At 45.7% G+C, this 25,000-nt stretch overlaps 1 protein-coding gene across 14 annotated transcripts in view; it reads left to right on the top strand.

The window, feature by feature from the left end:
- adgrb1a (adhesion G protein-coupled receptor B1a) overlaps window positions 1-25,000 on the top strand; it is a 92,033-nt gene that overhangs the window by 29,819 nt on the left and 37,214 nt on the right. For 7 of the 14 annotated variants that reach the window (XM_042107616.1, XM_042107613.1, XM_042107612.1 and 4 more), the window contains exons 3-14: window positions 10,351-10,512; window positions 12,016-12,117; window positions 13,198-13,365; window positions 14,297-14,476; window positions 16,373-16,702; window positions 17,294-17,395; window positions 18,012-18,118; window positions 19,461-19,655; window positions 19,887-19,955; window positions 20,066-20,174; window positions 22,054-22,197; window positions 24,055-24,124. In XM_042107616.1, the coding sequence (XP_041963550.1) occupies window positions 10,351-10,512; window positions 12,016-12,117; window positions 13,198-13,365; window positions 14,297-14,476; window positions 16,373-16,702; window positions 17,294-17,395; window positions 18,012-18,118; window positions 19,461-19,655; window positions 19,887-19,955; window positions 20,066-20,174; window positions 22,054-22,197; window positions 24,055-24,124 (1,738 nt within the window). The remainder of the gene's footprint in view (window positions 1-10,350; window positions 10,513-12,015; window positions 12,118-13,197; window positions 13,366-14,296; window positions 14,477-16,372; window positions 16,703-17,293; window positions 17,396-18,011; window positions 18,119-19,460; window positions 19,656-19,886; window positions 19,956-20,065; window positions 20,175-22,053; window positions 22,198-24,054; window positions 24,125-25,000) is intronic. The other 7 variants (XM_042107617.1, XM_042107615.1, XM_042107611.1 and 4 more) reach the window with 4 other exon arrangements.

The following is a 25,000-nucleotide window of genomic DNA, read 5'->3' as shown; positions in this document are numbered from 1 at the left end:
TGCGTGTGCGTGTGCGTGCGTGTGTGCGTGCATGTGTTCTTATCAATAACCCTTCCCAGGCAGAAGATGGATGTACTTGGGAAGGAGGGAGAGAAAAGCATGGTTGTTTTCCCTCTCTTGTGGCCTACCCAAGGAAAGTGGAAGACCCATCTGAACCCTTTTAGTGGAGTGGAGGTGCTTTTGATTCTCCTTTTTGATCCGTCCCTTTTCTTCATCATCCATCTTCTGAATTGAAATGTCGCATCGGCTGACTCCTGCTGGCAGCTGGAGTCCACCGCCCCCCACCCCACCCCCCACAAACACAAACACACACACACACACACACACAGCCCAGGGCATACCTCTGTGCTAATGCTACTCCACTGGTTCCACAATCAAGCTACTTTTCTAGTACTCTCTTTAGGCATTCTCACACCTCCAGCTCAAAGCCACGTCTATAATGCGGAGCGCCTTTCATTTAAAGTGGGTGTGGGATAGGACGTCTATAGTGAGGAATCTTTCATTTCAAGTGGATGTGGAATAGAACGTCTATAACGAGGAACCTTCCATTTAAAGTTGGCGTGGGATCGGGAGGAGTCAGGTGGTGGAGAGACATTTGTTGGAGGACAATAGTGATTCGGCTGGGACTTCCCTGGGCTCAGAGGAAGCAGGTGTTAATAGAATCAGGTGTGGTGGGGAAAGCTGGGGAAAAAAAACATGGTCTCCCCTCTCCAGACTCCAGCTCAACGCAGCTCATGTGCTTTCTGCGTTGTGTGTTGCGTTAGCAGTTATCTACCAGCAATCCTCGGTCAAGCATCGCTGGCGTGACCGAATGACCCATTACTGGTAGCTTGGGGGAGGTGTTGCGGTTATTTTTAATGGATATGTAATAGGAGCTGAATCATAGCTTCTCTGCACTGGGAGATAATGGCGACGGGGTCTTATTTAGCCTACTGGGGGTTTGGTGGAGTAAATATATTGTTATAGGTTAGAGGGCTAATGACTGTGATGGGCTGAGGAGGGAACACTTTATGCTGACAGTACAGGGGGGTTAATGGGGTGAGGGTGAGTGTGTCATGTGTACTGTATGTGTGTATGTGTGTGTGTGTGTGTGTGTGTGTGTGTGTGTGTGTGTCTCTGTGTGTGTGTGTGGGGTGGGGGGGGGGAGTCCAGGAGTTTTGTTTCCTGTCCCCCAAGCAAGATTAATCAATGTGATGTGATGTGTGTGAGTGCAGCTGTTCAAATATTTATCTTGGGCAGGATACTGACTGCAGGCAAGCAATACACACACACACACACACACACACACACACACACACACACACACACATGCACACACAACATAAATCAACACACACGCTCAAGTAAGAAACAGTGGATTAAGCCTGAGCCATAGCCAATGGGGCCATGACACAGAAGGATGGAGGGAAAGTGCGAGAAAGAGAGAGCGAGAGAGTGAGAGAGAGAGCGAGAGCGAGAGAGGATTCCTTCTTGGTGCATTGTTTGCTTTTTGATTGCCACAGTGCCTTTGCCTTGTCTTGGAATTGAGTGCTATTTTATTCATTGTGAAATGGTGAGATCCAAGGTGACATTCAGCCAAATACCTCCTCCTTTTCATTAATCATCTCTCATTCTTGCCTCACAGACGTCCATTCCTGCCCCCCCCCCCACTCTCTCTCTCTCTATCTCTTCCTCCCTCTCTCTCCCATCATCCATCTCTCTCCTGCCATCCCTCTCTCTCTGTGCCTCTCATTTCCTACTATCTGTAGGCGTGCAGTTGGCTGCTTCTGTCCTCTGGGTGTCAGTATGAACCATGTGAAAGAGCCCTGCAGACACAGCATGCTGGCTTACATGGCTGTATGGAAATGCTCAGGCTTTTACCCTCTCTCTCTCTCTCTCTCTCTCTCCCTCTCAAATTCAAATTCAAATTCAAAATGCTTTATTGGCATGGCAATTCGTGAAGAAAGTGTTGCCAAAGCATACAGTATCTAGTATATATATATATATATATATATATATATATATATATATATATATATATATATATATAGTATAAGTAAGTATATAGTATAAGTATATATACTCTTTTGATCCTGTGCGGGAAATTTGGTCTCTGCATTTATCTCAATCCATGAATTAGTGGAACACACTCAGCACACAGTGAACACACAGTGAGGTGAAGCACACACTAATCCCGGCGCAGTGAGCTGCCTGCAACAACAGGGCACTTCAGCCGTGCCTACTGGTCGGGGTTCGAACCAGCAAACCTCCGGTTTCAAGTCCGAAGCGCGCGCACGCACGCACGCACGCACGCACGCACGCACGCACGCACGCACGCACGCACGCACACACACACACACACACACACACACACACACACACAGGAAAAAGCTTAGAAACCCGGTCGTCTCAGGAGGGAGAGTTGGGGTGAAGAGTGTAACTGATTCTCAGGTAGTGTGTGTGTGTGTGTGTGTGTGTATATAACTGATCCCGGGGTAGTGTGTCTGGTCTGGGACACTGATGGGCTGCTCATCGATGGCCGCAGTGCACTGGGACACACAATCCGTAACCAGAGAGCCACTCTCACTACCCCCCTCCCTCCAAACACACACACACACACACACACACAGAGGGACATAGGTGACTTTCAACAAGTTTCTTTCTCCAAAGGAAGAGGAGGGCTTCAAGCTGCACTAATGCCTACAGCATAAACAAACCCTCTATCACACTGCACATCTTACACACACCATAGACAGTTCCTCACCTCAGCAAGAATGCCCACAACATCAATAAACCACACATCTACACACTCTCACACACCATACACACTTACACACTTTAGGTGAATCCCACAGCATACAAACACATATACACATTATAACTTTGGTTACACTTCAGCTGAAGCACTCCTGTATCAGGAGGTTATAATACATTGTAAGCCCCAATGCAGTGTAATAATGTATTGTATTGTATTCTATTGTATCCACCTGATGTAATTTGTGGAGTATTGATATACATTTCACAAAGACATAAGACATACAAAAAAAGTGGGTATTATATTCTATTCTGAACTCGGCCTTGACAAAGAAATGTCTTTTGTTGTCAAAAATAGGTTCTATCAGAATCATTGCTAAACTAATCTCCCTCAATCACGCCTTCAGATGGTCCAGAATGCAGCAGCAAGACTGCTGACTGGTACCAAAAAAATGGGAGCATATTACTCCTGTCTTAACTCCTCTCTTCACTGGCTACCGATCCATTTAAGGATTAATTTCAAGATACTGTTGATGGTTTTTAAAGCTCTAAACAGTCTGGCCCCAACCTACATCTCTGACCGTTTACACTCCCACTCAGTCCCCAGGTCTCTTAGATCTTGCAGTCAAGGTCTTCTTCACATCCCTCGCTCTCGGGTCAGACAAAAAGGTGACAGAGTCTTTGCAGTCGCTGCTCCATGCTTGTGGAATCAGCTGTCATCTGACATAAGACACGCCCCCTCTATCACTGCTTTCAAATCTAGGCTCAGAACACACCTGTATCCTCTAATGTCAAACTTGCTGTCTGTAATTCTGTATTTGTCCCTTGTTGTTCCTTAGTTAATCTGTAGATGTGTATGTGTATGTGTATATGTGCTTTTATTTGTTTAAAATATACAGCATCTCTATACATTTACATTCAGATTTATTTACATACACATTTATTCATTCAGTAGACAGTTTTTCCAAAGTGACTTACCGGCACATTAGCACACTAGCTCTTTTGATCCAACTGGAAGCTTAGTTGGATCGGGCTGAATCCAGTTGGTTGAGTTGTATACATGTACATGAGGCATATTATTCCGATTGAGCCATTACTCCGTTTGTAATCAAATTAAATGTAAATGGGGCTACTGTCCCCGGAGCAACTCAGACAGCGGACTCCTATAGAAACGCAACCACGCAACCACGCACCACATAGGTGTATCTAAATTAGCTATGTACCAAAAATGACATTTTACCGTGACTCGAGGAGCTGTAAACAGTGTTGTAAGGCTGCGTGTACACAACCGCTTGGAGCTCCAGTGGAATTTTAATTTCACGACGAGAATTCTCGGTCTAACCGTCCATGTGCCGTTGAAACGGTGTAAATAGGCGACCCATCAGGCCAGCACTATAACTCCGAGCGTGGTAAACAAAATCGGATATTTCAGGCAGTAAATGCTCCCGTTAAGAACCAAACCAGATTTTGTTCAAATCTACACAACTATGGCTACTGAAAAATGTAAGGTTCATTTAGTAAATGTTATTTTGAAGTGTTAAAAAACATCGTTGTTTTAGAATTTCTGAACAAAAGTGGTGATAATTGGGGGTGTTACGATACTTTCTTACTTACTTACTTACTTACTTACTTACAGTACATATAGCTGTGTCAGAATGTTACACAGTGAATATAAGTGTGTAATAAGTACCTGTGAACGTAGCCTTCAACTGAAGTGTTACAGAGACTTCTCAGGTCCCTGTTTGGAAGCAAAAGGGAAGTGGAGCTGTTGGGCTTAGGGTGAGAGTGAACATGGCCTTTAGAGTGGATCTGTGGGTTGGAAAGAGCAATACCGAGAAAAAGAGAGCAAGAAAGATCATATACATAACTGCATAACGTTTCATGCTTATTATTACTACTACTTATATTGTATTAATGCTTTGGCAATATTTTATGTACAGTCATGCCAATAAAGCTTTTTGAATTTAATTTAATTGGGAGAGAGAGGGGTGGGGTAGGGGGGGGGGCTGGGGGGGGTAGAGAGAGAGGTAATGAACTGGAGGTGGTAGACAAGCGCAGGATTGTAAGATTGATAAAGGTTCCTGGCAAACTTGGGTGAGACAGCTGGAATATCCAGGTGCAAGCACTTAACAAAAGGAGCAGGGGAATTATTGAGAGCATAATGAAATGTCCTTGGTGGGAGAGAAAGAAAACACGACATTATTCTCCCCCTTTTTGTCACTTCACTTGTCATAAATGAGCTGAGAAATTTTCATATTGCTTTGCCGTTTTTCACAGGAGAGAGAATCTTATCAGCCAAATGGAGTTCCCCTGCCTTCCTTTCGCCCCGTGTGAATTCTTTTGATAAACGCTCTCTCTCTCTCTCTCTTTCTCTCTCTCTCTCTCTCTCTCTCTCCCCCTCTAGCTCTCTCTCCCTACTCTTTTTATCATCCTCCCCAATCCGCTCAGTCCTTCTGCTATTCATGAAGCACATTTGCTCTAAATAAGCCTGAAAATAATTCAGGCAAAGAGCTCAAGGTTATTCCACCGCACTTTCGCTCACTTATGTCTCCCCAAGGGACTGTTGCAGACTTAAGGTGGGTCCATAAAGGCATCCATAAATGTCATTGGACAGAGGGACAGTTGAAATGAGCCGTGATTGGGTAATGGGGATGTCAGCGTTGGGTGTGGTTGTCAGACAAAAGACTGCATACATCCTGATTTGGGTGGTAGAGTTTGTGAATGACGGAATAACGTGCTAAATTGTATTAATTTTTTCTCTCAGTTCTTAGCAAACTTTTGGTGCAAATGCATGCTGGCGATGTGTGGATAGCTTGTGTTCACATAATGAGACCTGGGTGTAAAATTTGCCTCGACAAAAGCTGAAGCAATCAGCCCAGCCCCACAACAACAGTAAACAAGCTGGCCTGCATCAGTCAGTCTCGCTGAAGAAAAGCAGATATTGATTGAGCTTGTCAGTGCGTGTTCTTGGGGGAGATGGGGATCTGCCCTCTGGAATGAAGTTTGCTGAGTGTTTTGTGTGCCCACACACAAGCCTGGTTAGGTTTATGTGAAGGGATGAATTGATAGCAGGAGAGGCGCTTGCAGCCGCGCAGTAGATCACAGTGGGTGGGTGGCTGGCCTGATGAAACCCTTGATCTTCGCAGACTTAATGTACTTTTTTTGTAAATAATACCCCTTAGATAATGCTCTTTGTAGCATTTACCTGCTTACATCCGTGATATATTCAGTTATTCGGGATGTTTTGTCTTCCTCTGTCCTTTCCTGTCTTTGGTGCATAGAGTACGCTGCTCAGCAAGTTGCAGAGGCTGGGCCAGAGCTGGTCTGGGTATGGCTCACGTCTGGCATTGACCTGGCCCAGATAAGGTCCATATTTACACCAGAGCCAGATGAAACTTGTCCTCCCTGCTCTTTCTCTCTGCTGTGCACCCCTGCAGTCCCCATGAACTTGCCCACCTCAGTTGCCACACAGTAAAATTGTATTACCCTCTTCTTTATCCCCCACTGTCCTCTGCTCTCTTTCTTTCCACATTATCTCTCTCTCTCTCTCTCTCTCTCTCTCTCTCTCTCTCTCTCTCTCTCTCTCTCTCTCTCTCTCTCTCTCTCTTCCCCCCATGCAATTGATTTTGGAGTAATTAAAAATTCCATTGTCTGGAACCCAGCCAGCTTCATGTTCTATTCATGCAGATTAATACATATTTGTCTGTGCCACTGGGGGTAGACAGGCAACAGTCTTCTCCATTAAACATTCATGAGAGTGCAGGAGGCCGGGGCTTGTCTGCCTGCCTGCCTGCCATGTTTATGGGACCACATCCCTCCGCCACGCCAATGGCCCACCGAATGGGGATTTTTATCACTACTAAGGGAGGTTTTAATGTTCATAGTATGTCAATGATATGTCAGTGGTCTGCAAATGGGTAAGAATGGGTTGGTTGAACAGACGATAACGACTACCACCATCACGCGCACACTCGCAATCTCCAAGGATAGGGTCACCATTAGAACATTATATTACAACCATGGACAGAGGTTGCGAATTAATCACTACTGCTACACAAAAGAAATACCTGACAGTGAAATTACCAGCTTGACTTGACACCAGCAAATAGAAATAGATAACCTAAACAGCACACACAATGTAGCATGTAGTATACAGTATCACCACACAATTGCTAATATATACTATATTAACCACAGCATCAGTGCTCAGATGTTAACACAGACAGACTGCTGCAAGTGTGTATTTTCCAACAGGGAACAGAAGTAACAATTGCTATCCCTGATCCTACTCTATAACAAAAAGAAACCTGTAACCTTATATCCCTCCTGTTGTGTTCGTGGTCAAATGTGACCGATTGACAATTCTTTTCTCTCAAAAATATTGTTAACTTATTCTGACTACCATGAGGCTCCTTGACTTTGTTGACACAGGATATCATTTCAGGTTATCATTTCAGATCATTTTTATAACAATTTGAGTGTTTTATTTAACTTTAGAACACCCATGTGTATTTCCGGTCAAAAATGACCGGCCATTAGAAATGAATGGGTGAGAAAATGGTCAGTGTATAAAATTGAGTCCAGGCACATACTTATTGATCAGATGGACTGTATATGTGCTTCTGTACAATAAAAAACACACACAAACACACCCTCACTCCCCCTTTTTGCTTCTATGCCAGCCCCCACTGGAACCTTTCCCCAATAGAATCTTCCCCTTTTTATAACTTGCATGAGCTCAGGTCAATGAGGCCTGCAGGCCATAATTAGCAAATGGAAGTTCAAAACTGGTTATATCCAATAGAACACAAGTTGATACAAAGGTCTATTACAAGATTTGATGATAATATGTGTGTTACTATAGATTTATAACAAGTTATAATGCAGCAGCCATTTTTGACCAGGAACACAAAACAAGTAAACATAAAAAAACACAACAGAAGGGATATTAGAAGTTGACTTTATCCATTCAGCATGTCATTGACACATACATCCAAATTCCTGGCTACACGTCGGCATTGCTAACGCATTACATTAATCAAAGTCAAAGTCTGCTTTATTGTCAATTTCTTCACATGCCAAAACATACAAAGAGATCGAAATTATGTTTCTTACTGTCCCACGGTGGAGACAAGACATAATTTTACCAATTAAGTCCACAGACAAACATAACATTCAAGAAAACAATAAAAAGTAAATTAGAAGGATAAATAAGAGCAGCAAAATTGGGTTGAAATTGTGCAATTGTGCATAGACAGTCAATATAGTAGTGCAAAGTCAGGCCAATAAATGGCCTGACTTTGCACTACTATATTGACTGTCACATTAATGTCTGAAGATGGGTGAAAAAGGTAGCCTATTCTTCCATTTTGAAGAAAACTCTCGGGTCCTTCAGTTCTCGTTTCCCTTCCACTTCTATGTGTCACTTTTACACTTGCTAAACATTTGGGCTGCTAATATCTAATTCCAATACAATCCAGAAACCACATAACTGCCAGACGAAGTAATAACATTCCAGCATGTGACAGAAAGTAAGATCAAAGTCCTTTTAGACAAGTCCCTCCACTCGGCGGCCATATTGTAACACTTTTTGGGCCCTTATCGGGCATCTATTTCGAGCAGAAATGCGCATGTGTAAAGACACCAACCTTGCTCCAGTGGCGAGATCACAACACATGACTGGCACGATGTATTCATAACACACCACATGAATGGCACAATGTATACACATGTCGACTCTTTTGCCGCGGAAGGGGCGGGATATGTGTAGACAACTGCCATATTGGCATTACAAACTTACCCCATGCAGGAGGATTTTCTGAGTGCTGTGTCAGAGACTTTCTAATGAGGAGACACAGCACTCAAAGAATCTCCCATAGAAATGTATGGAGTTATTTTTTAACGCAAACACAGCAGCAGTCGTCTATACATATCCCGCCCCTTCCGCCGCCAAATGTTGACATGTGAATACATCGTGCCAATCATGTGGTATGTTGTGAATACATCGTGCCAATCATGTGGTGTGTTGTGAATACATCGTGCCAATCATGTGGGATGTTGTGAATACATCGTGCCAATCATGTGGTATGTTGTGAATACATCGTGCCAATCATGTGGTATGTTGTGAATACATCGTGCCAATTATTTGGTATGTTGTAAATACATCGTGCCAATGATTTGGTATGTTGTGAATACATCGTGCCAATTATGTGATCTCGCAGCTGGAGCAAGTGTCGTGATTTGTGAAGCCTTGCGCACACACAATTCTGCCCGAAATAGATGCCCGATAAGTGTCCAAAAAGCGTTACAATATGGCCACTGAGTGAAAGGACTTGCCTAAAAGGACTTTGGCTGTGTCCCCTCATTACAAAGTCTCTGGTAAGATCATTTAGCAATTCCCAGCAGGCTGTGTTCCACTGTAACTAGGGTGACCAGACGTCCCGAAAAATTCGGGACAGTCCCGATATCCAAGCAGTTGTCCCGAATCCCGAAAATTATACTCAATCAGAATACTGAGTCGTTATTTTCTGATAAACATTAAAAACTGTCCGTAGAGAGGTTGAGTCGACTGCATGCAGCCCCCTACGGCAGCTAAGTGTCTGGATGCAGCCCGGCTACTTTGTTTCTTTTTGACGTTCTATAATTAGGCGCGAATATGCACTGATTTCGCGAAGCCGAGGACATTGAATGTGCAGGCAGCGCAGCAGGCAGAGCCAGCGTGTGTGCCAAAAAAAATATGTCGGAAGTTCGGCCTAATGTCCATGTCGTTTTAACATAATCTACTTAATCTAACAATTATTTTGTATTCTTACTTAATGACCCATAATTTTGGCAAGGCTTGTTATTAGCGTTAGGCTATTATCCTTATTCTGAAAGGTCTGATTTGCACTGTTACGCAGTCATTGCTTTTTTTTGTTTTTTTCCAACAATGACATTTTGAGTTCATGATTTCTCTGTTGTATTTTGAGGCAGACTTGATGTTTGAATAAAATGTGTTTTGGTACAGGTTTGAAAATTAGCTGTAGGCTTACCCCCCCTCCCCTCCGAGAAAAAAAAGCGTCCCGAATTTCAGCCAATCTCATCTGGTCGCCCTAACTGTAACTTTTTAGAACAAACTAACAAAATCAAACAACTTTTAGGTAGAATGTTTTATGTCTAACTACTGGTAAACATTCATTTTTGGAACATCTCAATAAGAAAACCCAATGAAAAATGATTTAGCTTACATAGCTGAGAAGGGTAGGACACACCATGAGAAGGGTAGGATACACCATGAGGATAGGCAAATGGTATTGTAGCAGTCAGCCAAATCAAGTAGTAAAAAAAGAACAAATATTTATATTGGGCTACCAAATCCAGCTAAAACTCTGCATGGATAACTTTGGGAGTTGAATAAGTAGGCTATTGTGCCTGTGCGTTAATAAAGAGTTCCTGCCTACAACTGATGTTATATGATTCTGCGCCACCAGCGTTTTGAGCAACCTTTTTGGGCGACCCTTCTGGTATGTGCCCAAAATCTAGACAGCCAGTCACTGCTCGCTGCCTATACGTTTTGTTTGTAAGGTCTTATAGCTGAGTTTCTGTCTGTGTGTGTGTGTGTATGTGTGTGTGTTGTAGTTGGAGGCTGGAGTGGCTGGGGCCAGTGGGGAGAGTGCAGCAGTGAGTGCGGAGGTGGAGTCCAGACTCGGACACGCACCTGTCAATCACCTGCCGGGGAGGCCAACTTCTGTGATGGTGCTCTGGAGGAAGGACGGCCTTGCAATGCTCAGGCCTGTATAGGTGAGACCTCTCTTACAGGATATCTCTCTAACACACACATGCACACAGACACACACACACACACACACACACACACACACACACACTCACATGCAACATGCAGTATGTTCACTCACTGTATGCATGAGTGTATGCATGTACAAACACAAACACAAACACACATACACACAACCTCATGCATGCTTACTCACACAAAAACATACATATACATATACATACACATGCAAACACACAGGCATTCAGTCATGCATGCACACATTACATTCATATACATTCACACTCACAATCACACTGGGATTTTCCCAGAAGGCGTTGCCCAGGTCATTTAGCGAGCAGCGTCGGAGGATCAGCCCTGGAACAACACGCACACACACACACACAACCACACACACACACACACACACACACACACACACACCTGTGTGTGGGTCTTATGGAGATTAGCTCATCCACCACTGCATAACCTTGGTGTCTGGTGCTCACTCGCAGTGGCCGTTCAGACGTGCGGTTCATTATGAATGCAGTGGGTTCATGCTGTGGAATGATTTCATGGGTCTCACACAGTGCAGTCATTCACATCTCAGATGTCTTTGCTTTCCCCATGTTTCTATGTATGTATGTCTGTATGTATGTATGTGCATGTGGACTCTTGAAATGTCTGCGTCATCTCTGTCCTCGTCATCTGATACCTCCAGTTTGCATCAGGGTCTCATATTTTAGCACACATATACACACACACACACACACACACACACACACACACACGCACATACACTCAGACAAACTCATGGAAAATAAGGAAGAGTGTAAATAAAAAACATGTAAAATAAAGTCAGTCTTGCACATATGCATATTGCACAATGCCATAAAAGAAATACAGTACACACACACACACACACACACACACACACATGCATGTTCATTGCTTGTGCTTGACAACATGACAACTTACTACCTCAAGTAGCATCTCAACATAACAGAACAAAACAAAACAACGCACAGCTCCAGTGCGATAGTGATCATGTTCCACACACACTAAACGCTGTCATACATCTCAGCCAGGCTCCAGGTTACTGTCCCTCCTCATCCTCCTGGCCCCATGGTACGGGCCACACACTTGCGAGACACACCTTGTGTCTGTGTAGTCAATTGGCCACTGGTGTAAAGAACCCTGAAAGTTACACACTGACAAGAAACGGCGCAGTCGGCCTGCCCTTACCTGCACCAATAACAGGGGAAATTTAATCAGAGCCATTATGCGCTTAATGCCGCCCCGGGGACATTTAGCGTTGCTATGGCGAGATTCAATTTCCCCCCAAATAGCTCCCCCCACTTCCCCCACTTCCAGCACCCTCCCACTCGAGCATGGTTGGGCATGAAGCGTAGAAATGAGAGAGGCGCTGTCCAGTCCGGACTAGCCCTCCTCCTGGCATGTGGCCCACAGCCTCTCCTGGAACGTCCGCTAACGTCCGCTAATGTCTCTGGCCTTGCCGCACCCCGCAGGCAAAGGGCGTGCCAGCTCTCGCAGCCAGTCGCTGCGCTCCATGGACAGCCGCAAGCGTGACGAGTCAGACAAGACACGCGCTGGACAGTCCCCCCAGACAGGTAAGGCAATGAGCCACATCAGGTCATTCTGTCCGCTTGGGCTCCTAACATGCACTAAACCAAGACACAACGTATTAAACACACACTGACCACACCTAAACTAACCAACAGCAGCCCAAACTTAAGGGAAGCCATTATTTAAATCTATCAGAAAAAAAAGATATGCATTAGACTACAGCTTTCAACAGACCAGAATCCATGTCTAAATAACCAAGACATATAATACCATAAATATATAAATCATGACTGACAAAGACTGTAGTTCGGTACACAGGTTGAAAATGAGCTTGATGGAGACTGGAGTGACTTTGTGTAGCAGTAGACTAGTGGTTTGCTGTAGTCACGTGAGTGTGGATGATGTGAGTGTGACTGTATGAGTTGCCGTGTTGGATGCTTTTAAAGTGAACTTTTGTTTCCATTGATCATAGCCATCATGGTTCCTTTAACAAAAAAACAAAAAAAGACTGATCTGTTTAGCTGCTGAAAATTGTTTTCCCAGCAAAATCAAATACACACAGTGATCACCTTATCGGTTATTTTCCTGAAGAGTGAGGAATGTTTTTCTTTTTTTCCTGGGGTTAATTCCCAACACTGCCAATCTCAAAACACACAGCCAGGTCATATGTGAACAGACAAGCCCCAAAGTCCTGATTGTCTAGTTCTTTTTCAACTGGACAGTTATGACTGCCCGATCCTGTTTGAATCTGGCCGACCTAAGTCAACAACAATTTTCTTCTAGCTACGGTCTAATCAGACAGATGAGCCAAAATATGCTGACTGACATATCTAAGATCCAATGCATTCACTTCAGTTGGGAAGTCAATGCTCCAGATATGGCATCAGTCCCTCGAACGTCCCAAAGCGCCCCAGCAGAGCAGAGCAGAGCACCCCTCTACCTCTCCCCCTCTCTTTCTCTCCCCTCTTTTTAGCGTAGACAGCTGTTCCTGCATGCTAATTAGTCTGGGCCCTTTTCCCTACTCTCCTCTCCTCCTCTCCTCTTCCTCCTCTTCCTCCTCGTCCTTCTCCCTGCCCCGCTCTGCTACTCCGTCGCTCCCGTGCTGCCGTCTGCCGTCGCGTCAGCGGACTCGGTGTCGGGCGAGGAGTGGTCGGCGTGGAGCGTGTGCTCGGCCACGTGCGGCGAGGGCTGGCAGAGCCGCACGCGCTTCTGCGTCTCGTCCTCCTACAGCACGCAGTGCAGCGGCCCGCTGCGTGAACAGAGGCCCTGCAACAACTCCGCCGTGTGTCCAGGTAAGCCCAGCTCACCGCCAGACCCCACTGCTGAAAAACCCTCCTTCCCTGCCACGCCACCTTTCACCCCCCACCCCCTCCCCCACCACCACCACCACCACCCACCAAAAACCAGACGCCAGACCTCAAATGCCTGTAAAAGCCCTATATCTTGCCCACCAACTTCCACTCTCCCTAACTCTTACCCTCACCCACACAACGCCCCACTCGCAAGGCTCCACCCCTGGGTTAGCCCAGAAGGTGTCGGACCCTAGTCCCTGTGGGAAACTCAGTGGAAACTCAGGGAAGAGGAGTTTCTTCCGAAGGGATCAGTGGAGGACCAGCAGTTAGAGCCAGCTTAGCAGTAGCAGCAGTGTCACCATCACAGGGTGGAAAACGAGCAGCAGTGCCACCATCACACACTGGAAAACGAGCACTTCCAATGCATGCTGGGAAGGCGCCCAGAGTGGCCTTTTGAGCATGCTCAGAGCGTGCACACCCAAACTTTGCAGCACAGACTCATTCTCTCCAGGGAACCATGAAGGGGCTGTTTTCCCCGGCACTTAGAGATGGGGGGTCCCAACGCCTGGATCAGCAGATCGAGGCTCAGCATCTCCATCACATAAACACTCACACAGATGTTTTACTGCACACTTCTCTGTGTAAAAACTCATATCATAGGATGTAATCTGCATGTAGGTATTTGCGTGCCGATATTGTCAGTGTGTGTAGAAGTGTCTGTCTAGATGTGTAGATGTGGGTGTTGTGCTTTGTCCAAGAGAGTATAAATGGGAAATATGCAACTATGCATTTTATATGTATCTGTTTTGTGTGTGTGTGTGTGTGTGTGTGTGTATGTGTGTGTGTGTGTGTGTGCACTCACGTGTGTGTTTGTGTTGTTTGTGTGTCCTGTGGGTGGCCTGTCCCTTTCTCTCTATAAATCATATCCTAGCTGCTCTGATTGCAGTGAACGGCGTGTGGGAGGAGTGGTCACCGTGGAGCCTGTGCTCGTCCACGTGTGGTCGGGGTGAGCGGGAGCGCACGAGGACCTGCAAGCCGCCGCAGTTCGGTGGGGAGCCGTGCACGGGGCCTGAGAAGCAGATGAAGTACTGCAACATCGCTGTCTGCCCAGGTAGCCGCCCACACATCACCACAACAGCTACACTCAGAACAGATGCTTCACCAGAGCCCCTGTAGCTCTTCAAAAGCTCTTAAAGACTCTGTGTGAATTGATGATGCTGCATCTGACCGAAAATGGGGAAGCAGCTGCCAGCTGCCTTGCTGCCTTCAATTGTCTAATGAGTCACTTTTCCAAAGCAAGGATCAAGGTACCAACTATGAACTTAGTTTCGGACAGCCTAGCAAGTGCTGTCTTCCATATACAGTATTTATTGTTGGGACACCGTTGCAGCCGACTTAACTTGATAGAATATTGGACAAAGAAAATTGGACATTGAAGGCAGCATAATGGATACATCTATGCTGCCTTCAAAAAAGATGGTGTCTTAGAAAGACAAATTCAGTATTTGATTAGAACATGCCTCTATACCTTATTTCAGACAGACTGTCTGTGTTGACAGTTGGAGTTTCTCATTGTTGAAAACAGAAATAAAGAGATTGTTGAAATGTTGACAATATAAATCTTCTAAATCGTCTTCAGTATTTCAATCGTCTTCAAGTATTTTTTTCTTTCTTTCTCGGTCTCTGTCAGTCACTGATGTTTTCTTCTGGCTAAGAGGCGGTCATCTGTGCCAACTTGACAGCGTGGAAAATCAGTGTGCTGGCGACATGATGGATGTATGCTCTCAGCACAAATCCCACCGTGTGTACTCATGTGTGCTGTAAAGCAACGGACGATCTGTGTCATTCACTATCAAAGCAGGTGTTTGGCCAATCACAGTGGTGTCTTGAGGCACAAAGGAGATTTGAAATTGACTTTTCAGTGTGCAGTTCAGTCCTGCTGAACACATGCATCGTCTTTATTTTCTGTATATATTTCTTATTAGTGTTTTGGTTCTCTACATTTGATAGCCTTTATCCTGCTTTAAATTAATATTTGAAGGAAACTGCAGACACTAAGATTGGGTCTTGTGATGACATGAACCTTTTTGCCTCAGAAAAGCAGCTAAACTAGAAATGGCAGCGAGATAATTAATCAACATCTCCAGCTTGTTGACAGTGAATATTCCAGGAATTAAAATGACCAGCTTTTGTCCTCCCGCATACACCTGAAAATAGACTGACCCCAGGGGGACACTGAGATGTGATTAAGATAAGATTTGATTTTTTTGGCAAGGCAATCACTCCACTGGCCAAAAAAGGGAAAGACATGCTGGATGAACTTGCTAGAAAATCACTTCAGACACATATTCTGTTCTCCAACAGAGCAACCTGGAAAAGGATTTGACCTGAGTGTCAGCAAAATGAATGGGTACCGGTAATTCGGGAGTGTCTTTTGTAACAATTCTAAATGTTTTCACCCTTTCACAACTGAAGCACAAGACCACTTTGTTTATAGAAATGAATGTCTAGGTGTCCACACACAGCTAAAAGCCATAGCTCAGCAGCCCTATTTGTTAAATGCAAGAAGGCAGATTTTTGACATTATGGATTTTTGGGAGCCTTCTTGCCAGTCTGCTAATTTCACCTAAAAGCCTGCAATTTCCCTCAGTAGATGGAAATGGGTAGCTGTAGCAGGAAAGATCCCCTACAGGCGCTCTGCACCAGACTGAAAAGACATCTTTGTGTGTCTTTGTCCGTCTGCAGTATTTTCTCTTTCATACACACTCTCTCTCCTCGTGAATTAAATAATCAGTTGGAATTTCGAACAGCACTACAAAATGGCCGATTTACTGCTGTATATAGTGTCCTACATAGTGGGCAAGTGAACATTTAAAACACAGCTTTGATTTTGTGATTCAGAATTCACCAAGCACTGGGTTTTTAAGAAGGGACAGTTCAGTTTTATCCCATCCTGATGTTTTTTTGCCCCTCTGCTCCTCTTTGCCCCCCCCCCCCCCCCCCCCAGTGGACGGGGTGTGGAACGAGTGGTCCAGCTGGAGCTCGTGCTCAGTGACCTGCTCCAACGGCACCAAGCAGCGGATCCGCGAGTGCAGCGGGCCCTCGTACGGAGGCTCAGAGTGCCGGGGCGAGTGGCTGGAGAGCCGGGAGTGCAACCTGGGCGAGTGCCCGGTGGACGGCGTGTGGCAGCTCTGGAGCTCCTGGGACCCGTGCACCAGGACGTGCGGCGGCGGCAGCCAGAAGAGGCAGCGCGTCTGCAAGGGGCCCTTCTTCGGGGGGAAGCTGTGCCCGGGGGACCGCGAGGAGGTGCAGTCCTGTAATGAAAAGAGGTGCCCAGGTGAGCTTCCATTCATCCTTCCAGCAATTCACTCATCCATCCATCCATCCATCCATCCATCAACTCAACCCACTTGTACAGTGTACAAACATTTGAATTATGACAGACGGATTAGATGACAAAATGACTGAATAGTTCTTGATTATTCAGAGGATCTGTCATGAATTTAGTGTTTTCTGCACACTATAAACACATCTGTTCACACTACTGTAACATTAATGGTCTGTAACTACACTATTCACAGTTGGAAATAATGCATGAAAAAATGTATCTTTCTTAGTCTGGGGCAATATTGGATTTGCTAACAGATGCAAATTAATTTTGAAGAGAAAAAACAATACAACTCAGCTGTGTGTCCCATAATTCTCCATTAGTGTGTCGTCGGCACATTGTCTGCTTGGTTGGCTTTTTTAGCCTACCAAGGCGATTGTGCGTTTCTGTGTGTCAGTGTGTGTGTGTGTGTGTGTGTGTGTGTGTGTGTGTGTGTGTGTGTGTGTGTGTGTGTGTGTGCATGGGATCATGTGTTTTTGGTGTGGACTGGCTGCGTTTGTGATGACTCTCTTCCCCCCTCTCTCCCATGGCCGCAAGCAGAGCCCAATGAAATTTGCGACGAGGAGAATTTCTCCAATGTGGTGTGGAAGAGTACAGTGGCAGGAGACACAGCAGCAGTGCGCTGTCCCCCCAACGCTCACGGTAACTCTCCCAAGTCAAGCAATACACACACATGTAAACACACACACACACACACACACACACACACACACACACACACACACACACATACACACAAATATACTTAATACATACATACATCAGTGCAACTGGTTTTCCAAACTTGACACTGATCTGTCAAATAAATTATGATTGCCCTTAAATAGTGATGCAGATATCTTTATTCATTAGTGGTGCCTATGACCTGCATAAAAACTCATTTTTATTTAGTGATTTTGGTGAACAAAAGCGATTTGGTTGAAATTGCACAGAGCCCAGTTTGTGGTGCCTGCTGGGACTGTGTGAGAGATTCACACGGTGAGGGAAAGCTCACTCTTGCTGTGGCAGCTCAACCTAGGTGTCTTTCTCTGTGTGTGTGTGTGTGTGTGTGTGTGTGTGTGTGTTACTGTGTTACTGTGTGTGTGTGTGTGTGTGTGTGTGTGTGTGTGTGTGTGTGTGTGTGTGTGTGTGTGTGTGTGTTACTGCGTGTGTGTGTGTGTGTGTGTGTGTTACTGTGTGTGTTACTGCGTGTGTGTGTGTGTGTGTGTGTGTGTGTGTGTGTGTGTGTGTGTGTGTGTGTGTGTGTGTGTTGTTCCAGGGCTGATCCTCCGACGCTGCTCGCTAAATGACCTGGGCAACGCCTTCTGGGAAAATCCCACCTACATGAAGTGCGTCTCCAACGACTACCGCAGCATCCAGTCGCTGGTGAGCCCTCCGCATCCAGTCTGCCCACACACACACACACACACACACACACACACACACACACACACACACACACACACACACACACACACACACAGAGAGAGAGAGCCTCAGCAAGTAGCAACACAAAGCCAAGGTCCCTGAGTACACATTTTGCTGAGAAAATGAGATAGATAGATATAGAGAGAGAGCAAGCCGTGAAGCGGCTCCACATGTACTAAATCTGTACTGGAACAAAATATACTGTACAAGAAAATCAATTATGGCCCCAGCTGTGGCGCAACTGGCTGGGGCACCTGCACCGTACGCCGGCAACCCGGGTTTGATTCCCGCTCCGTGGTCCTTTCCGGATCCCACCCTTGCTCTCTCTCCAATTCGCTTCCAAAGCCCCCCCCCCCAAAACAAACAAAGAAAATCAATTATATAGAAGAACATGAGGCACTTGTGTAGCATATTATTAATGTCACAGGAGATGCCAGTAAAGTTTACCTATGACATTAGTCATCATGCTTGACTATGGTTCTGATATAGACAGTAAAAGATGTTGTCAACGGAAATTGTGCCTATGTGATGACATCATATTTGCAGACACTGAATCTAGGAGATAAGGCCAATCGTACAATTTATAAAGTAAACTATTTAGAATCCCTTAAAAAAAAAAACAGTCCTTTCCTTTTTCACTGTGATGAAAAAATATCCATCCAATGTAGAAATAAAAATGCTTTAGAGATAAAAGCCATGAGGTCTTAAGAGGCCAACAACTCATAGTGAGTGCTTTTCCGTTGCTTTCAGTACAACTCCTCACACTAGCGCCGCACACCGGCACCAAACTCTTTCATCACCACAGTGTTGATTGTGCTTCAGTTCTATTTTTGTTTGCACCGCTCAAGAAAATCCACTGATTATTGAATGCTTGTCAGTGCTGGCACATAACCACATAACATGACAAACGGCACTTCTGACTTTGTCTGAGTGGCTCTTTGTAGGCGATTACTGACCTAGTAACTCTCTAGTTTCAGGTAGAAACCCCCCTCCCCCCATCCCCCCTCCGGAATTGTAACAGAAAAATCCTATGCTACAGGAATTTTTCTACAGACTGCTGTCGGTGCATTCCCTCTATATTATATTGGAGTTATGTTCATGCTTTGTTGCAAAAGACACATATTTAGTTAGTTTATTATTGCGCTTCTCAACTGTAGGGGGACCCTGACAGCAAATCTTGTTAAGGGTGCCTTTAATCCAAGTCCTGGTCAGTAAGTCTCTGATTTCGCAGCAAACGTGGTTTAAAATCTTATAAAGGATCTATAAAGGTCCTCTTTCTTTGTGACTTTTGATTCCACAGACTCGTGAACACTTGTCCAAAGCACAACGGGGGCTTGTGGGAGATGGCGTCTCCGAGGTCATGACCAAGCTGAGGGTGACATCCAGCGACGGGACGAGCTACAGTGGTGATCTGCTGGCCATTGTGGACGTGCTGAAGAACATGACGGAGATCTTCAGACGAGTCCAGTACAGTCCCAGCAGCCTGGACATGAGGGTTGGCAGCACTTTTAAGTCACCCACGACAATCTTTTAGATAGCCTGGGAGATTGGTCCATGAATACTCCCATTTATTTCTTTCCTTCTTTCTTTTTTTCCTTCTTTCTTTCCTTCTTTCCTTCTTTCTTTCTTTCTTTCCTTCTTTCCTTCTTTCTTTATTTCTTTCTTTATTTATTTCTTGTCTCTCTCTTTATCACAATACATATTTCAATCTGCCTCTCTCTGACAGAACTTTGTCCAGTCAGTGAGTAACCTGCTAATGGAGGAGAACAGAGACAAATGGGAAGAAGCAGAGTTGGTGAGTGATCTCTCTCTCTCTCTCCCTCCTCTTTCTCTCTTTCTCTCATACACTTATAATTTGGCCACGCTACCACTGATATCTTCTTTCTTTCTCTCTCACTCACATAGCTTGGGCCAAATATCAAGGAGCTTTTCCGTCTAGTGGACGACTTTGTGGATGTCATCAGCTTCAGAATGAAGGACTTCCAGGACACCTACGAGGTCACAGACAACCTAGGTACATCCCAGTGCTCCTGTCCACGTCCTCTCTCTCCTTCAGCAGTCACAGGGTGAAGCAGTATTTAACGACTCCCATCCCCAGGAGAAATGTTACTTTTCTAAAAAAAATATGAAAGTATAGGTCTGCATGATCTGTTCTCCTCAGTATGACCACAGTACTTAGTGTCAGTGTATCACTTCATTATTTCCTCTTTCCACACGCTTTTTTCACCCTGATCTCTGGCTCCAGTGAATTAACAGGTTACCAAAGTGCTGGTCACAGCAGGGTGATATATCGGCTCAAAACCAGGCTGAAATCCAGAACAGTTCCCTAAAAGCCTTCCATCTGTAGGAGTAACTAAACGAGAGACTTCTTAGGCTATTCTGAACGACTTCTGACTCTTCCTGTCTGTCTCTCTCTCTCTCTATCTCTCTATCTCTCTCTCTCTCTCTCCTCTCTCTCATCTCTCTCTCTCTCTCTCTCTCTCTCTCTCTCTCTCTCTCTCTCTCTCTCTCTCTCTCTGTGTCTCTGTCCGCCTGTGATCACAGTGCCAAGAAGCTTTTAGTGATGTCAGTGAGGTGCTGTTTGAAGTCCTGTGAATGTGCCCAGGTACTTTCAGGGTGTCTAGGTCTGACTGAAAGGGGGGACTGGGGAGCACATGCTCAAAGACACCCACACAACCTGATTGAACTCTTGAATACTCTTTTATTCTCTCTTGCTTTCTCCCTCTCTCATCCTCCTACACCACGCTTGCCAGCCACCGTAGAAGATAGACACTTACACGCGCATGCCCACAAATAACATGCTCATACACACACACACACACACACACACACACACAAACCTGCATACACAAACACACAGTTTTGTTCCCATCGCTGTCCATCACAAACAGACACATGGCAAAGGCATCATAAGAATGTAGTATTACAAGGAGGGGGGAATCAGAAGAAATATTGTGTCAGGATGTGTTGGCTACTATCTGCTTCACAAAGCCACAGACACACACACATACACACACACACACACACACACACACACACACACACACACACACACACAGCACAAGGAGTAGAGGGAGATGGAAAAAAAGATGAAGAGTGATTCAGTGAGAATGATTGGGTGGACTGTAAAGGCACTGACAGAGGATTTCTAGCCGATAAGATCGAACAGTCTCAAAGGAGGCTTTGAAGGAAGGCTGCTATCTGTGATGAATTAGATAAAGTGATATCAGCCCTAAAATAGGTCTCACTGAGAACTGCCCACTGCACTCAGGGCTTGATAACACACTCACTTGTGGTTACCATGGTATTCTTCAGAATTCTCAGCCATAATCTCAAATGTGCAGTCTTGCAGCCCACAGTAACTGTGAATTCTCAGATGGGTCTTTGTCATGTATGGCACAAGAGTTTCCGTCTGCTGTCTTCAGAGCAATAAAAACAGTTGTCCCATCTCTCTATCTCTGCTAACATCTCAGCTCCGTTCCCTCCCCCCTCCTCTTCCCCATCCTCTTCCCCCTCCTCTTCCTCCTCCTCTTCCCCTCCTCTTCTTCCTCATCTTCCTCCTCCTCTTCCCCTCCTCTTCCTTCTCATCTTCCCCCTCCTCTCCCCCATCCTCTTCCTTCTCATCTTCCCCCTCCTCTTCTTCCTCATCTTCCTCCTCATCTTCCCCCTCCTCTTCCTTCTCATCTTCCTCCTCCTCTCTCCCTCCTCTTCCTACTCTTCATTCTCTTCCTTCTCTTCCTCTCCTCCTTCTCCTCTTCTGCCTCATTTTTCTTCTCCTTCCCTCTGTTCTTATTTCTCCTACTCTTCCTCCTTCTTCCTCCTCTTCCTCTCCTCCTCCTCCTTTTCCTCCTTCTCTTCCTCTCCCTCTTCCTCCTCTTCCTCCTCCTCTTCAGTGTTGAGCATCCACAAGCGGCCGGTGTCGGGGACTGCTGATATCAGCTTCCCCATGAAGGGCTGGAGGGGTATGGTGGAGTGGGCACGCAGCTCTGAGGACCGCGTCACCGTATCCAAAGACGTCCTGGCCACCGACAAGTCAGGTGAGGCCGCTCCATCCAATCACAGAGCTTCCCCTCACAGCAACCATAACAGGACTTCCTGTTGCGGTCGCCCACAGAGTCTTCCTACCTCTCTTGACCCATCTCTTCCTCTCTGCTGGACATCTCCTCTGTCCTGACTGTAAGGAGACCCTTTTAATAGACATGGGCAGCAAGTCCATACTAAAATAACACTGGCTACCTGCCTCTCCATGCTTACTTCTTTGGCATGCAAAGACCACTGAAAGAGATGAATGATAATGGACATTGAGAGTGGGTGATTAGTGTGATCCCTGTTTCTCTCCCTTTGTCTCTCTCTCTCTCTCTCTCTCTCTCTCTCTCTCTCTCTCTCTCTCTCTCTCTCTCTCTCTCTCTCTCTCTCACTCTCTCACACACACAAACACAAACACACACACACACACACACAAGCACACCGGTGTTGTGTGTTCCCTTTTAAATGACATCGCCTGAAGCCTCTGTCCTTTTCCATTCCAGTGAGTCTGACCGTTTGTATCGACAGATAGGCCAGAAAGCATGGCAGAGCGGAGGCATAGCCAGCCCCCGTGAGCAGCCCAGACGCTTACGTGCACACACACAAATACACACTCACACACGCCGTTCCCCCCAGTGCCCATGGGAGCGCAGCTGAAAGCCCAGAGCGTCAGCCGCTGCCTACACAGCTTGGCAATCTCCCCAGCAATCACAGAGCGTAAGCCAGACAGTTTGAGTGTGTGTGTGTGTGTGTGTGTGTGTGTTTGTGTGTCTATGAGCGAGAGTATGTATATGTTGATGGGAAAGCAGATGGGACAATGTGTATATGCATGCATGCAAGTGTGTGTGTGTGTGTGTGTGTGTTTGTGTGTGTGTGTGTGTTTGTGTGTGTATGTGTGTGTGTGTGTGTGTGTGTGTGTGTGTGTGTGTGTGTGTGTGTGTTTCCTGTGTCATTTTTGTTTTGCCTGAGGCCCTGAGCCTTGTCTTCCTTTGACAGTCCTGCAGTTTAAATTTTTGATGGCTCCTGGAGTTAGCTGTGTTAATCTTTTTGAGCTCGATGCATATTTCTTCCTGGCCCTTGAGCAAATTCAGGCTGCTATGGAAACAGATGATTGTGCTACCATTTGTCTGCTACTTGTGTGTGTGTGTGTGTGTGTGTGTGTGTGTGTGTGTGTGTGTGTGTGTGTGTGCGCGTGCGTGCGTGCGTGCGTGCGTGCGTGCGTGCGTGCGTGTGTGTGTGTGAGTGAGTGTGTGTGTGGCTGCAGGTTTCTTTGTATTCACTGTGTGTGGCTTTGCATGTGTGTGTATGTGTGAGTGTGTGTACATGTGTGTTTAGCGTTTATAGATGGTTGGGTATGTAGGCCAGCACTGCTGTGAGCCACTGGCAGTGGGGGAGGGAGACAGGGTGACCTGTATTTTCTTACTCACCTTAAGCGGCACAAACTTCGGACACCCACACAGACACACCAACACCCCTACACACACACACACACACACACACACACACACACACACACACACACACACACACCCACACACACACACACACACACACACACATATTTACAGAAACAAAAACACATACACACACACAGATACACACATAAACACACATACAATCCAAACCCACATACACACACATGTGAAGTCATTAGCATATTCCAACACTGGATGGTGGGAGGGGGGGCTGGATAAAAGCAAGCACTTTTAGCACAAACCACGCACTTGTTCACACATTGTGCGGCACGTTCCCTGCCAAAAACAAGGATTACCCCATCTTTTCAATGCAATGTTTTAACAAGTGTGTGTTTGTGTGTTGAATGATCCTTTTTGTTGTTGTGTTTGTGTCTATGTGTTGAACCCATGAAGATGATACATCATCATTTGTGACTGGAATCGTCCTCTACAAAGATCTGGGTAGCATCCTGTCCCTTGGGAGGTGAGAGCTAATTGTTTTTTTTTTTTTTCTTTCCATCCACCTTTTTTCCCTCTCTTCATCTACAGTATCTTTCACACTCTCTCCTTTCCCTGAATTCTGTCTATCCATTCTTTGTCTCACTATCTGCCCCCCCCCCAGTGCTATACTCTGCTTTGTTGCTATGGGAGCGGGGTTCTGTACTATTTACCACTTAAATTGGCCTGCAGTGGCCCCAGTTGAGACTCTCTAAACTAGCTCACTTTTTGAATAAGTAATGTATGAACACTGTTAAGTATTTCATGCATGTAAATTAAATGTATTCCACACCTTGTGGACTGTACAGTACGGCCATTTTAAACTTTTATTTGAGCAGCTGTCACAGAGCACAAGGGCACTTTATCATGCTCGAGATGGGGGAGACTTATTACCATAGCAAACATGGAAAACACATGTTTGGAAGTAGCATTCACATGGCAGAGACCCCTCCAATCCTCCCACACACACCGCTTCAAAATAAAATCTGCATTCATGCATCTGTGATCAGGAGGCTTTTCCCTTCTAGTTCTCATTGTCATTGCTCTCTACCTCTCTCTCTCACTCTCTCTCTCTCTCTCTCTCTCTCTCTCTCTCTCTCCCTACTTTCTCTCTCACATCCTCACATGTTTGATAAGTTGTGAAGAAATGAGCCGAGTGGTTTGTCGTGGGAGAGCCTGTGCAGCCCCAGGCATTTGCATTGCCGGATCACATGGAGAAACACACTTTAGTGGGTGGGGAAGTGGGTGGAATAGCTGTTTAAGGGGGGGGGGGGGGGAATAGCTCAGATTGACTCTGTGATCTGATCCAATAGTCTGATGGAGGTGCAGGGGGGAGTGATGGAGCTGACAGGGTTTGATGTGA

Source organism: Alosa sapidissima, chromosome 10, assembly GCF_018492685.1.
Source record: "Alosa sapidissima isolate fAloSap1 chromosome 10, fAloSap1.pri, whole genome shotgun sequence".
In the NCBI taxonomy this organism is placed as follows: domain Eukaryota; kingdom Metazoa; phylum Chordata; class Actinopteri; order Clupeiformes; family Clupeidae; genus Alosa; species Alosa sapidissima.
The sequence above is the reverse complement of the archived record's forward strand: the minus strand, read 5'-3'. Positions and strand labels throughout refer to the sequence as shown.